General features: G+C 54.5%; 5 protein-coding genes across 5 annotated transcripts; 3 read left to right on the plus strand and 2 right to left on the minus strand.

The window, feature by feature from the left end:
• Positions 1–2,744: 2,744 nt before the first annotated feature.
• On the plus strand, positions 2,745–5,988 carry PG985_006745 (DNA polymerase theta subunit; the record flags this gene model as incomplete). The annotated part of the gene is made up of 9 exons (XM_066826514.1): positions 2,745–3,695; positions 3,751–4,231; positions 4,417–4,436; positions 4,492–4,715; positions 4,768–5,211; positions 5,267–5,494; positions 5,551–5,740; positions 5,793–5,898; positions 5,954–5,988. 9 exons carry the CDS (start codon positions 2,745–2,747, stop codon positions 5,986–5,988), a joined length of 2,679 nt encoding a protein of 892 aa, XP_066686121.1.
• Positions 5,989–6,593: 605 nt separating this feature from the next.
• Positions 6,594–8,570, plus strand: PG985_006746 (uncharacterized protein; the record flags this gene model as incomplete). Its single annotated transcript, XM_066826515.1, has 5 exons — positions 6,594–6,775; positions 6,852–6,936; positions 6,992–8,179; positions 8,240–8,297; positions 8,374–8,570. The coding sequence occupies 5 exons, from the start codon at positions 6,594–6,596 to the stop codon at positions 8,568–8,570; spliced, it is 1,710 nt and encodes a 569-aa protein (XP_066686122.1).
• A 154-nt stretch (positions 8,571–8,724) lies between these two features.
• On the minus strand, positions 8,725–10,191 carry PG985_006747 (uncharacterized protein; the record flags this gene model as incomplete). The annotated part of the gene is made up of 3 exons (XM_066826516.1): positions 8,725–9,770; positions 9,805–10,083; positions 10,140–10,191. 3 exons carry the CDS (start codon positions 10,189–10,191, stop codon positions 8,725–8,727), a joined length of 1,377 nt encoding a protein of 458 aa, XP_066686123.1.
• An 841-nt stretch (positions 10,192–11,032) lies between these two features.
• PG985_006748 (uncharacterized protein) lies at positions 11,033–12,719 on the plus strand (the record flags this gene model as incomplete). Its single annotated transcript, XM_066826517.1, has 3 exons — positions 11,033–11,155; positions 11,359–12,240; positions 12,309–12,719. The coding sequence occupies 3 exons, from the start codon at positions 11,033–11,035 to the stop codon at positions 12,717–12,719; spliced, it is 1,416 nt and encodes a 471-aa protein (XP_066686124.1).
• A 456-nt stretch (positions 12,720–13,175) lies between these two features.
• Positions 13,176–14,405, minus strand: PG985_006749 (uncharacterized protein; the record flags this gene model as incomplete). Its single annotated transcript, XM_066826518.1, has 1 exon — positions 13,176–14,405. The coding sequence occupies one exon, from the start codon at positions 14,403–14,405 to the stop codon at positions 13,176–13,178; it is 1,230 nt and encodes a 409-aa protein (XP_066686125.1).
• Positions 14,406–15,146: the final 741 nt, after the last annotated feature.

Consider the following 15,146-nt stretch of genomic DNA (forward strand, 5'->3'; position numbering starts at 1 on the left):
CTGAGGGCTCTCCTAGCGAGGGCTCATTCTTTGCAAGTTCTACCAGAGATCGCCGCCGGGCTTGCCAGCCCTCCGCATATTGGGGATTCTGATTTCCCAATGAGACGCTACGCAATCGAACTCCATCCCATCGAACAATCGCGCCTAATAGGCCAGCACTTGCTCGGCACCAAAATTCTTTCTCAATCCGATCAAGGGTACGTACTGGTTGATTAAGGCTGGGACACACAGGATCACCTACCGAGCACCTGCATACGCTCTCTCTTGATAAATGTGAGTAACCCGCGTTACCCATCGAGCTGGCTTCGTGCCATTCATGTTGGCGGGTGCATAATACGTGGTTGGCCAAGGTGATATCGCTGTCGGCATCGACGCAAACCACAATTTGATGTATGTATGTAGATGGATGCTCGCCGGGTCGGATCTATGTATATACTTGATCTATCTACCACATACAGTAGGTAGAATGTTTAACCTAAGTCACTGTTGAAGTCTGTCTTGCCGGCGCCCCCAGCGAGCCAAGTCTCCTTTCGAATCCTGATGAAACCGAAACGCCCCCACCCTCTATGGAAGGTCGCACAGCTTGACAGACAGGGATCAATTGACGATTGCGGTCCAAGAGAATGATTGACCGGTGGCCATCGCTGATATTGCCTGCGGTTTTTAAAGGCGCACACGGCAAATAAAGAGCAGTCCGGACACGTAGGGTGTTAGGTAGGGTTGGAGTTCAGTAAAGGTACCAAATCGCGAATCGGCGATAGCGCCTTCCCAGCTGCACAGATTAGCCCGTCTAATGGATGATGGGCATGATGGACAAGTGAATGACGATGGCCATCCAAATATACCAGACGTGTGTAACTCATTGCTTCCTCGTACTTCGGGAGTAGGGCTGTCGATCGAACTCAACTGGGCAGCCGGCCGGAAGCTTTGCGTAGATACTTCCATCACCCAGATATCTCCTCCTACTTCAGTTAGCCTGTACCTTACCCTACCTCCCCTTCCTGCTTCCCGTGCCCTGCGCACCCACACTACCTAACCTAGGTAGTGTCAAACGTCTTGACGTGACCTCACGATCCAGCTACGACACACTCCATTGTGCATATGTGTCGCGAAAGCTGGTTTTGGCGATTCGGCCAGCCTCACAGGTTTCTCAGCTGCAGCACGCAACTCTTCCTCGATATGTACATAGGTAAGCATGCAACAGTTGGATTCATAGTCGCCCAAAGAAAAAAAAGCCCCATCCCGGTGCAATCAAGCTACCTTACCAGCTACCACATACGTGCATCTGCAGCATGCACCCACTGGGCTTAGAAGCGAGGCGGTTTTCTGCTAGCGTGGGTCTGTCAGACAGGGATTGCGTGCAGAGGTACTACTAACCACGAAGTGGTTTAAACAGCGCATCCTTTGGCGCCTCAAGACCAAGTGCGATCTCGTTAATATTAGGCACACAATTCTCAGACAACTCAGCGATCACGTCCAAAATGATGCCTGCGCATAGCAGAGGTGTAGCGGCCTCTCCAGGCTTTCGTTGTCATTACCGGCGGTCATGGTGTACAACGGTGTTGCCCAGGTGGCAGGGACATGGTGAGGCCCGCCTGCGCTCACACATCTACCCCGAGTCATTGGCCCCCCGTCTTCTTGCCCTTGGTGCTGGTGGTAATAGAGCCGCGGTCATTATTGACCAGCACAAGAAGCGAAGGCGAAACTGAAAGTCGCAGCAGATGACACAGCCAGCCCGTCTCTAGAAACATTACAGATATAGCAAGCAGTGCGATTAAACATATCGCGATGTTTAAGAACTACCATATACCATGTAGTTTATATCTAAAGGTCGCAGTCGCCCGGGAAATCAAGGTTCCCCATACGACCAGAAGTTAAAGCATCAACTTGCCTGAGGTCCTGAAAGACTAACAAACCCGGCTCAGGTGCCGAAAACAAACCATGCAGCTGATGACTTACGAATGAATGTCTTATGTGGGAGAGGGGCCGTAACATGGCCATATTGGCGGCATCGCCCAGAAGAAGCATACCCAATGTCATTCGTTGTACACCAAGTTAGGTACATGTAGTCAATAATCGTTGTCTTAGGCGAAGCATAGCAGCAAAACAACCAAATGGAATCTGTAGCGCTGGTCTGTGTGTACTTAGGGAGCGTATAGTGGCAGAAGTCAATCTACGAACAGGCTGGAACAGCATTTGTAACATGTAAACGCGGGACTGAAAGGAAAGAATTGCCACTCTAAGGACTGGGGAGTGCAGAGGACTTGTTAGATATTTCCACCAGGCTGGCTTTCCGGTTATTCTCAGCGGAAGCTCCAACCTTCTTTGTCAGTGATAGTTGAGAAATTGACGAACTTCGACCTGACGTTGGATCGGAGCCAGGGGAAAACGCACGAGCCAGCCAATAAATACTTACTGCTTACCTACATTTAATGCAACCACTTTTGAACGAGGCGCCCACCACGTGATCTCGTGTGAGGGTGGAGTGTCTGCTATCCCCTCCGCTGCCCCCCGCGTCGCGTCAGGCTGGAGGTTACTGATTTCGTCTGGTGACGGAAACTGGAAATCCTCTGGTCCAGTCTCTCAGCAGGCATCTGGATCGTGCATACCTCTTGGGCTGTTGCTTGTCGCTGACCGCATCCTATGTTGCAGGCGAGTCACGCATTAGGCCCCGACGATCTTGGGCAAACATGCCCGGCCCGTCCCCTCCAGTCACCCACCCCGCTCCCTGTTAGAAAACCACTATGGCCTCACGACAGGGTGTATACCACCACACCACTGTGCAAAATGTAGCTGATCAACACAAGACGTATAACACTACTACAGTCAGTGGAACCAAAAGATCTTTCGCGACTGCCGATGTGCATGGCAGCAACTCTCAAGGTCTGGTGGACAGGCCTGGCTTCTTCCAGAGAGCATCCTCTGTCAGTGCAACAACACCCAGGTTGCGTGCCAGTCCGATAGACGCCGCACTCCCCGGGTCGAGCCAAGAAATTTCCGAGTACTCCCAGAGGCAAGCGATAGCTTCAACGCCTACGTCTTACGTAGATCGGGCGCTTCAATTGTCGCATCCGAGATATGCCCTCCCAGCGAGTTTGATCTCAAACTTTGCTTCTCTCGGCATCAAGGACATATACCCCTGGCAGAAGCAATGTCTCATGGGACCCGGGATTTTGACAGGCGAAAAGAACCTTGTTTACACCGCACCAACGGGTGGCGGCAAATCGCTAGTCGCCGATGTGCTCATGCTCAAGAGGGTCCTTGAAGACCCCCACTCGAAGGCGCTTCTTATCCTACCGTATGTTGCTCTGGTGCAGGAAAAGGTCCGATGGCTTCGAAATGCCGTACAGGGGATCCAACGCCAGAGACCCGAAGGGGCTGCCGAAAAAGAACCCGGGCGGTGGCGCAAGCGGGCGGACGACGGGACCATCAGAGTTGTCGGCTTCTTCGGTGGCGGCAAGGTGAGAGCTACTTGGGCTGATTTCGATATCGGAGTCTGTACTTTCGAGAAGGCGAATACCCTGATCAATACCGCCATAGATGATTGTTCCATTGGCATGCTCCGTGCAGTTGTGCTCGACGAGTTGCATATGATCGATGACGACCACCGTGGCTATCTTCTCGAGCTCATGGCCACCAAGCTTCTCAGCCTCGAGCAAAATGTTCAGATTGTGGGCATGAGCGCAACATTGTCTGTAAGTGTAGTCGAGCTTCGCCGCGCTACTGAATGCGGACTGCTAATGCGCCCAGAACATCGGCATTCTGGCCAAGTGGCTAGATGCTCATACTTACCAAACTTTCTACCGGCCGGTCCCTATCGAGGAGCACCTGGTTTACGAATCGAAAATCTACGCTGCCTCAGCCACGGGATCTTTGCTAAAAGCAGTGAGCCAAATTGGTCCCAATGTCTTGCCTACACAATCGCCGTCAGAACACCTCAGGTTGATCCGTCCTTCTGATCACAAAGAATTCAAGGACTCTGTCCTCAATGCCGTCATCGCTCTTGCCAACGAAACCGTACGTTCTGGCTATGGTGTGCTCGTTTTCTGTAGCAGCCGGCCAGGTTGCGAGTCAGATGCCCGCTTGATTGCCCGCGTCCTACCCGACTTGCACGAGATCGATCCGACTATCTCGGGGCAGAGGTCGGATCTCTTGGGAGAGCTTCGAAGTTTACCCACAGGGTTAGACCCCAGTCTTTCTGACACCGTACCCTTCGGCGTTGCTTTTCATCGTATGTATTTGGCGTGTTATTTGTGAACATGCAGCTGACACGCGTGCAGATGTAAGTATAGACCTATGCTGTATTTGTCCTAGTCTAACACGTATAGGCGGGCTTGACGATCGAGGAGCGTGACCTTCTCGCGAGTGCATACGTTAACGGTGTTTTAAAGGTGATAGTAGCTACCTGTAGCTTAGCCGCCGGTATCAATTTGCCTGTACGTTTGATCCCGTCTACTACAAAGATAGTCTTGTAACTTACTGGTGCCCCAGGCTAGGCGAGTGATCTTACACAATGCACGCATGGGCCGCGATCTTGTTGGACCCTCCATGTTGCGGCAAATGCGGGGGAGAGCCGGGCGGAAGGGCAAAGACGAGATTGGCGAAACCTACCTTTGCTGTCGTAAAGCCGACCTAGAGGAAGTTATCGGCTTGATGCATGCCGAACTGCCCCAGGTCTCTAGCGGGCTTATGACAGACAAACACAGAATCCAACGGTAAGATCTGGTTGTTAGCTCAACGATTCCAGGATGACTGACGGTGGCTCAGTGCATTACTAGAATCGGTTGCAATACGCCTCGCAACGGGACGAGATTCGCTCGAGGACTTTGTGCGCAGGACCTTGCTAAACCAGACAGAAAGCCCGAGCATCGTACAAGGCCATGTCGAAGCAGGCCTCCATGATCTCAGCGAGATGGGCTTTATTGAATTCGACGACCTTGGGAATCATCAAGCTACCCAACTAGGTAAGGCAGTGGTAGCGTCTTCTCTGGAGCCAGAAGACGGTGCTTTTGTCCATCGGGAGTTGCAGAGGGCTCTGCGTGCTTTTGTGATGGACGGTGAAATGCACATCCTTTACACCTTCACTCCAGTGCAGGACTTTTCCATCACTGTCAATTGGAAGGTTTTCAGGGACGAGTTGGAAAGGCTGGATGAGAGTGGTCTACGAGTCCTGACGTTCCTCGGCCTGAAACCTGCCATGATTAACCGCATGTTAGTACTCTCTGCCTTATGAATTTGTATCTCTATGTGACTAATTGATCACCAGGGCCCAAGGAGCGAAGATGAAGGTATCCACACCTGAAGAGAAGGAGTTGGCGCGGGTGTATAATAGATTCTACATGGCTCTTCAGCTTCGAGATCTGTGCAATGAAGTACCCATACATGTCGTGGCCCGGAAATTCGACGTGCCCAGGGGTACAGTTCAGACCCTAGCCCAAACTTGCCAGGGCTTCGCCGCCGGAATGATCAAGTTCACCCAGCTCATGGGCTGGGGGTATGTCGCACAATCCCCTTCACGTTCCATTGAGCCGTTTCTAATATGCGATCCAGTGTCATGGCGGCCGTGCTTGATCATGTCGCCGACAGGCTGAAGGCTGGGGCCAAGGCCGACTTGCTAGCGCTCGCACAAATCACCTTTGTCAAGAGTCGAACTGCCCGAGTCTTCTACGAGAATGGTTACAAATCTGTGGCGTCGATTGCAAATGCAGACCCCAAAGAGCTTGTGCCGGTTCTGATGCAGGTAATGTTCAATGGTTTGACGTATGCAGAGCTACCTACTGATGAGCCACCAGGCGCAACCAACAAAGCTACGCCTGAAAGAGAAGGACGAACAGAAGTATGAGGAGAAGCTACTGGCCAAGGCTAATGTTATATCGGACTCTGCGAACCGGATATGGCGTAAGTGCCTACTACAAATTTTGCATAGAACGTTTCACGAGCTGATTAATGACAGAGCTCGAGATGCAACAAGAAATCGACGAAGAGTAGCAGTTTACACTGTCATTAGAGGCCTGTGTATACTGACACGGCCGAACCCCCGCTAGACCGGCGCTTCCATTTGGTGGGCGTTTGAAAAGATGCACGTTGGAGTTATCGTGGGTTGAGAGTTGGTGGCCTATGTTGATGGAGTCGGCTCTATGATCAATCGTTGGAGTATATTCCGGAGTAACCCACCATCAACCACCACTTCTAGATATGAGAGGAGTCATGTCTCAAAACCAATAGACGCCAGCGTATTTCTCTGCCAGCCATTCTGCAGTATAAAGTATTATCAACGTATTGGCCATCGATGCAGGACGGCACATGCACACTCGTGGTTAGCCAACTTGGCCACTATTGTCCAGTCTTGGAGGCTACTATAACAACCACAGTCCCAATCCTGCAATTCCTACTTGTCGGAGATCGTTCCGGTTTGCCAGAAATGGCGGGTCTGGCCTGCCCAAAACGGCAGGCCAGACTCTCAAGAAGTGGAGGAATCTCCGGATGGAGATGCGCGGGGTATCTGGGGATTAGCTGGTGCAGTCGCTGAGTGTTGCTGAGTATACTTGTTAGCATACAATATAGTTTCTTGTTGAGGGACTGTTTCGGAAAACATGGTATACCCGATGAGTGCGTATCTACTGATCGTGGCGCTGTCCCTGGCCCAAACTGTTCTCGCTCAGAGCTTGATTGCGCATCTTGACTATGGCACCTTTCAAGGAGCGTACGATGTTGACTATAACATCTCTTATTGGCAGAAAATCCCTTATGCGGCGCCGCCCGTGGGAGAGAACAGGTACGGTATATAAAAGACCCTTTTCACGGGACAGGGAAGTACGGGCTGTGGGTGACTGAGTCTTGGGCATCCGCAGGTTTCGCGCGCCGCAGCCGCCGCAGCCCATAGGCGAGCAAGTGTATAACTCGAGTCAGGCGTTCGACATGTGCCCTCAGAGGACGGTTAGTCTTTTCTTGCCCTTTTGCTGATACGAGGTTCCAACACATGCGTACGCAGGTCAATGGTTCCGAAGACTGCCTCTACCTTGGACTGTACAGTCGCCCTTGGACCGAGGGCCAACCCCTCCGCCCCGTCGTCGTGACATTCTACGGGGGCGGCTTCGCCCAGGGCTCCGCCTCTTTCTCTATCCCGCCCCCTGCATATCCGATCCTCAACGTGTCTTCTTCCACCCCTACCGTTAACAACAGCAGCGACAGAGGCGGCGGCGATGACGACGGCATGCTCTTTGTATACCCCAACTACCGCGTCAACGCCTTTGGGTTTCTACCCGGGCGCCAGGTTGCCGCAGACTCCTTCTCGGACCTGAACGCGGGTCTGCTGGACCAGGCCATGGCGCTCCGCTGGACACAGAAACACATCCGGCGCTTCGGTGGCGACCCGGCACGCGTCACCATCTGGGGCCAGTCGGCCGGGGGCGGCAGCGTCGTGGCGCAGGTCATTTCTGCTGCGGCTGCGGGACAACGGCAACGAGGACGAGGACCGGGTCCGTCGCCGCCCCCGCTCTTCCGACAGGCCCTGGCGTCCAGCCCGTTCTGGCCCAAGACGTACCGCAACGAGGCGCCCGAGGCGCAGTGGCGGTATGACCGGCTGGCCAACCTGACAGGATGCGGCGGAGCAGAGGTATCCGACAGTCTGAAGTGCCTGAAGCAGGTGGACGTGCAGGCGATTCGCGGGGCGAGTCTGGAAATTTCTCAAAGCCGCAAGTACACGACATCGTACTACTCGTGGGTCCCCGTTATCGACGGCGAGTTCCTGCCGGAGCCCCTATCCAAGGCGTCTAAAGCAATCGATAAGCCGTGGCTCGTGGATACGGGTATGCAGGTCGCTTTCGCCATGTACAACACGCACGAAGGAGAGAGCTTTATCCCGCCCGGACTTGGTGGTGGCGTAGCGTGCGCGGGAGATCCGCCGTTCAATGCGTCTATCGCCTCGTTTCGCCACTGGATTGCGGGCTATCTGCCCGGCTTCTCCAGCGCGGACCGTCGGCAGATCGAGGAGCTGTACCCGGAAAGCGGAACGACAAACACTTTGCCATACAATGACACGTTTACCCGAGCCGGGTTGGTCTATCGCGACTCTGTTCTTGCCTGCCCCGCGTACTGGATGACGGGCGCGGCGCCCAAGGGGGGCTGGCTGGGCGAGTACACGATCGCGCCGGCTAAGCATGCTTCGGACGTGTATTGGGTAAGTGCGGCCAAGATTTGGTTCACGATGGACCAACATGTTCTAACTTCTAGTGACTAGTGGAACACGGTAAATTCGTCCCAACAAACATATCGTCTCCATTATGAAGGATATGCAGGTAAGTAGTATCTGGCCGTCTGTCTTCTTTATGATGGGGTTACAAAATGCAGCATGGCTGACAGTACGATAACAAGGTGCAATGCATTCGTTTTTCATAACCGGAGACCCTAACGCCATAAAGTTGACCCCTGAGAGTGTTCCTGGTGCGCCGCCCTTGGCGTCTGGTCTAGAATTCGTGGTTGATGAACAGGGCTTCTCGACGGCACGACTAGCCAAATTCAGAGAAAGATGTGATTTTTGGTTACACATGGCGCCTCAAGTACCTGCATGATATCGTCTCGCACCAAAATACAAGGCTGTTATGAGCGTATTAGTACGGTATAAGCCTTTCTAAAGTTGCCAAGAAGAAGAGGGGGCGGAGGGCAACGTTTATAGCTATATTAAGAGTGAAACATAAGTTCGTAATAATCCTAGGTTTCAGGTATCTAGTCGATGGTATCATCACGCAACCTCAACAGCTCACGGAATACATCATCTGGCCGACTTCTCAACGCGCTATGATAAAGAACATTGGTTTCGAAGACCTTGATGCCCTTGATCCTCGAGGCGGTGACCCTTGCCGTGCCGGGATCGACATACATGTCCTCGTAGCATGCCGCGTAGACTGGTACCTCATTATTCTGTAGCTGCTCGATGTCGTACAGAGGCGGCCACTTGTCGAACTCTGCAAGGATTTGCGCAGTCTCCTTAAGCGGCTTCAGCCCGTCGCAGACGTCAAAGTAGAACGAATAGACCATCTCCCCGGAGAAGTACATGGGCTCGTCCTCTTCCAGGGACTGTGGCCCCGGCCAGTCCTCCTTCAGCCACTGGTACCGGCCCAGTGTCTTGCCCACACGCTCCGCCGCCCAATTCGCCGCTATGCCCGACCCGTATATCCAGCAGGGCTCGTGTAGCATGGCGTAGATTGGGGCGTTATCCCAGCCCTGGTCCTGCTCAAAGGCGTTCAGCGTCGCCCGGGTAAAGACGCCGAACTGGTCCAGGTCCGCCTTCATCTTCAGTATGGTATTGTGGACCTGGTCGATACCCCCGTGGGCGCCAAAGTTGAGGCCGATGGTCATGAGCCGCGGGACCGTCAGGTGGCCCCCGCCCGGGAGAAGAACGCCCTCGCGGCCCCCAAGCTCGAGTATCTTCTCGGCAACTTCCTTGACGGCAGCCACATCGCCCGGGAATTTCTTGTAGTAGGCTTGGTTGCGTTCCATGACCTTCTGATACGTCAGGGTGTAGACCTCGTCGGGGCCCTTGTCCAGGGCGGCCAGTCCCCCCGTGATGAAGGACTCGCGCAATCCTTCTGGGTGGAAGGACAGATAGGTGAGGCTGGTCATGCCGCCGAACGACTGCCCGAAGATTGACCATTTCTTCTTCTCGGCTGGGTAGTCCTTGGTCAGGCACTTGCGGACGGCCTCGCAGTCTCTGACGATGTTGTCTGCGCGGAAGTGCTTCAGATAATCGGCTTGCTCCTGGGGTCCACCGACTAGGGGGGAGCGTCTCGGCGGAGACGGTGGAACTGAGGCCAACGCCGCGATAGTCGAGCAAGAGGAGCTCGTAGCCTCTGTCGAGCATGTAGCCCGACAAGGGGCTGTTCTGAGGAGTGGGGTTGCCATAGCCGGGGCCGCCCTGAAGGTACACCAGGTATGGCTTCTGGTTGGATGCGTTGTCGGCAGCGAGCTCGACTATCGGCCTCTCGTATCGGACGGCCGAGCGGGCAAACAGCTTGAGCTTCCGGGAATCAGGGTTGGAGTAGTCCAGAGGTACCTCGAACCATAGCTCGGTCACCAAGAACTTGCCTGGTATTTACCTCATTAGTTGAACTTTGGCATTGGCTGCGCTGCGTACAACTTACCGGGGACCAGGTAGGGCTGGCTCTTGGAGATAAGTTTGGCGACGTAATCCATGATCGGGTTATGTAGATAGTGGTGACCGTACGAAGATGGGCCAAACGAAGTATGTATCTGGCGGCTTATCTGCAAGCTGTATGTACACGTAGCATTTACCAGGTATTGGGTGATGGAGGGGAGCTTTTTCTAATATCAGCTGTTCGAGTGGTTGCCATATCTACCTACATATGTAGCTACAACCAAGGCCAGAAACCCCTCGTTCTAAAGTAATGCACCGAAGTGAGTGGTGATAAGATCCGTCGAATCACTGCATTCGATACGACAGGCGCAGAATTGCTCAAGTTTATCGTCTTGACGGCGAAAGCGCTGCTCCCGCCAGACCATACTATACTAAGTATACAAATTAAGGATATCTACATGTTCCATTGGCATGGATAACGGCTGATATGATACCTGTCTCAAGTATGACGGCCCGATCAACCAGCGTGGCGCAGAAGTAGGCTTAATTTGGAAACCTAGATGCTTACCACCTGCGGGATGCACGCCGGTCGGTCTGCATTTGACGAGCCATTTGAACGACATGGGTCAATTGAGGGATCGATTACATACTTCCTACAGCTACCTTACTAATATGTAAGTACCTAGCCTGTATTCCCTCGGGGGTAAGACATAGCGCCAAGTCCGACGCTGCCCGGCCAATGAATACCGTCCCCGACCCTCAAGCTGCATACCTACCTTGCTACCTAAGCTGCGTTCCAGCAGAACCGGGAACCTTCAGCACTATTTCTTCCCATCCAGCTTCCTTCATCCTCAACTTCATCAAACACAATAACAAAGAAAAAAGAAAAACTTTCTTCTCCCCCAACTAGTCTGACAACAGACTCCAATGCCGCAGGAAATGAATCAGCAGGGCCTCACACAGACCTTGATTGATTCTTTCAGCGCTTTGGCAAATGAAGTCCAGAATCTAACTGACCGTCAGACCATCTTGGAGCACAAGCTCCGCTACGCCCATGAACAGGTAAGAAAACAGATCCTTCTTTCTTTCTCTCCGTCTCCCCCTTCCTGTATGATGATACACATTAGCTCTAGATCAAGAGCTGCACAATGCAGCCACGATTGACAACAATTTACCACTGTCTGACTCGAACATCTCCACTCCCGCATTTTGCCTACAAAATCGTGTCCGGAACCGCTCAGCTAACCTGAACGCAAAACCCACAGTATCAACAGCTTGCCGATAGATATGCACCGGCTTCGACAGAGATCTCAGAGACGCTGGTGAAGCTGCAGCTGCCTCCTGAACTGGAAAACTCTTCGCTAGCCAACACAAATCCTGTGCCTTTGCCCAAGCGGAAGCCCTCCGACTCCAAGCACCAGATCGCACTGCTCATCCGCGAGGGCAGGCGCGTCGCTTCATCACTCACTGAACTGAGCCGGAGCAGTCACTCGAGCAGGGAAGACTCCCTGCCTCCCACTACCATGACGTCCATGTCTACGATTCTGGAACAAGACTTCACCGTCGAGGGCAAGAAGAAGGGTTCACTGGACTGTCCCTTCTCGAGACCAATCTCGGAAGAGGCTGACGTGCAAGATGCCCATGATGGCAGCCAGCAGCAGGCCAACGTAGACTCCACACCGCACCAGTCATCTGATCCTATTTGCGCCGCCATGTATGAGGAGACGGGGTCGCAGCACGCTACCTCGGCCCAGGGCGGTGCATCCAAGTGTCCCATACGTTATATGGATCAACACTCGCCCGAGGAAATTGCCCATTACCTAGAGACGCATAAGCATGAGCTTCCACGTAGTCATGAAGTGTGCGTACGCAGGTATCAAAAGAACGAGGAGCATATCCGAAAGCTGGATGCCAAGTACGGGAGTTTGGTTCATATGGTCGAAGGACTCAGCCGCATCCACCAACCCATGTTGCCGGAGCAAGACACGAGACCCCAAAGTGATGTTGAGAGGACCTCGGACGACCGAGTTCAGACGTGGGCGGAGACTGTCAGTGCCATTACTGATGACCCTGACCGTACCGCGTTGGAGGACAACTCGCATGCCGAGGAGGATCGTCAGAGTCACTTTGATCGTCCCCTGAAAGAGGTCCGCGTGGGCGAGTCTCCTAGCCGCCCTGGGGAATATCCGTGCCGATATACGACACGCTGTCGCAGCGAGGCGACGGTCCTGAGCGTCCAGAATCGCCGCCACCTGCGCCAGTTCACATGCCCTCGCCTGTGCACAATCCTGAGACGCCAGGTAAGAAAACCGGTAAATGTCCTTTCGATCATACCAAGATGAAGTTAGATGGCTTGACCCCGCCCATGCCTACGCGAGAAGACAGATGCTCAGACAGGCTGGACGGTGCTCCAAGCCACCTGCCCTTTAGTCCTACCACTCAAACCCATGCTCCTCCACCTCCCATGACGACCCCTGGTCAACCCACGTTCCTAGATGCCAAGCAATTTGCACGCCCTGCACCGGCAAACACACCACAGATGATCTTCACAGGACCAGTCTTTATTGGATATCCCATGGAACAGGCTGTACAGTTCATGCAGCAATTCCAGGGGCAACAGCACTAGCCTACGCGGCGAGGCCCTGGTGACGCCGACCGAACATTGATTCTCTTGCTTTTCAGCCAGCAACAAGTTGGATTTAGGGTTTCTGATTTGTTGCATGGCGTTTTCTGCCTTGCGAGCATATGGCATGGCGTTACTTGTATTTCTAAGTTTGCACTGGTTGGCGAGACTCAAGATACCCCTAAGAATGTTTGTTTGATGTTTTGTTTTTGATAGTCTAATTGAACCTCGGCATTGCCACTGCCTTACTGCTGCAAGAGCTATCCTTCCGTGGCCAGTTGTGGCCTTGTGACTGGTATCATCGATGACATGTAATGCGACACAAGGGTAACTCAAACCAAAACCGTTCCTAGATTGTTGAATCTGCAGTAGTCCTGAACGCCTAGCCAGATAAACTCCGCCATCCCGTGGACCTTCCTGCCTGTCTATAAGTGCCATACACCCCACTCACTGTACAGTCTATTTATCGGTATTTCCGTTGGGACTGTCATCGTCCCTGTACCCATGCTCCATGGCATCGGTTTCCCACAGAGAGATATCGTCATCATCCATCAGCGCCGCGGCGTCTGTCTCACCTCGCCTCGACGACCTGCCACCACCGCTCAGATTCGTCGAGAGGATGCCCTGTTCCAGGTCCCCGTCCTCGTCGTCGCCGTACTCGCCCTCGGGGTCGATTATGCCGCCCGTCTCGGCGGCCTCCTCGAGCGCCAGCTCCTTGGCGCGGGCCATGGTGCGGCGGTAGATGACGAGGCCGATGACGGTGCCCACGACCATGCTGAGGAGCATGCTCAGGTAGTTGATGGCCTTGTCGCCGGCCGTCATGGCGTCGCCGCCCAGCATGGCGAGGCGGCTGCCGATGAAGACGTGGATCAGCAGCTTGGGCGAGGCGAGGGCCGTGGCCAGCGCGAAGCTGACGGGGCTGATGCTGGGGATGGTGGCGAGGAAGCCGTTGCTCAGGCTGTAGGGCAGGGGGCAGAAGCGGATGCCGGCGAGGACCCAGAGGCCGTCGTGGCGCAGCACCTGGCTCAGGGCGACGAAGCGCGTGTCGTTGCCGACGAGGCGGTCGACGTAGCTGCTGAAGACGGTGCGGCTCGTGAAGAAGGCCGTCGTCGACCCGGCCACCGTCGCCGTCGCCACGATGGGCCAGCCCCCCGGGAAGCCGTATACGAGGCCGGCGATGGTGATGGTGGTGCTGTAGCCGATCATGGGCGGGAAGGCGCACCCGAACGTCATGAGCCAGATGATGAGCCAGCCGCCGGGGAGGTCCCGCCAGCCCTGCGCAAACGGCGTCAGCCAGGCGAAGATGCGGTGCGAGAAGACGAGGAAGACGACGCCCAGCACCAGCACGCCGACCCCCGCGGCCGAGGCGGCCATCTGCTGCCAGAACGTCAGGCGCGAGTACAGCCGCAGGACCCAGTTCATAGCGTTGGCGCTGGCCCGCAGGATCCGGGCGCCGAGGGGCTGGTGTTCGTCATTGTTGCCGTTGCCGCGGCGGGCGAACGAGGTGGCGCCCGAGAGGCGGGTCGCGCTCGAGTTGGCTCGGTTCGGGCGCACCCAGGGCGGCGACTGCAGGGAGGGGCTCGTCGGGGAAGAGGCGAACTCGGAGCGGCCGGTCTTGGGGGAGGGCGTGCCGATCGGGGAGATGGGCAGCGAGAGCGCTTGCGCCGTTGATGCGTAGTCGGCTGGCATGTTTGGCAGGAGGTTGTAGGGACGGGATGTGTTGGCAGGAACTCTGCTCCTTTTCCCAATTCTATCTCTCTGACTCTCTCTACCCCGGCGGTCTCGAGGAGTAAGGAGGAAAGGGAGCGTGATAATAATAGTGGTGCTTTTGTGTGGGCTGCCTAAGAATAACCCAAGGCTTTCCAGATCAAATGGACCTCCCCCCAAAAGTGAGTGATACAAGATAAAACTGTCGCCCAAAACTATTCCTCCATGTCAATGGCTTTGTTTGTGTGCTGCGGCTGCTGCTGCGGCTCCTGCCTGTCAATGCGAGTTGAGAGTATTGCATGTACGATTTATGTAGGCTTGTACGGAGTACTATGGATGGCAATAGTAAGACGGACGGGCTCAGCCACACAAAGCTGACGGGCGGATGGTGCAAAAGGTTGGATGGAAACAGACCCCAGAGCCCGACTATTGACAGGAAACAAGGGAGTACCGCTACTTTTTAATGAATGGAAGCTGTCAGATGAAGACGAAGAACAGCCTTTTGCCCAAATTGAACCATTGACTCGTTTCATCTGGTCCAGTCCATGTCACAGACTCCCAGATTGCCTGATAGGTCTAACACGAGGGCCTAGAAGCCGCCGCGAGTGGATTACATCATGTACATCTTCTGCAGGGGTCCGGTCCTCTCTCCAAGCCTCCAAAAGGCCCCCCAAGGGCCAAAACGCTCCAAGGAACCCCCGACAGCTCCGGCCCCGATGGTAG

Source organism: Apiospora marii (genome assembly GCF_038362585.1).
Source record: "Apiospora marii strain CBS 49790 chromosome Unknown utg000004l_segment0_segment0, whole genome shotgun sequence".
Taxonomy (NCBI): domain Eukaryota; kingdom Fungi; phylum Ascomycota; class Sordariomycetes; order Amphisphaeriales; family Apiosporaceae; genus Apiospora; species Apiospora marii.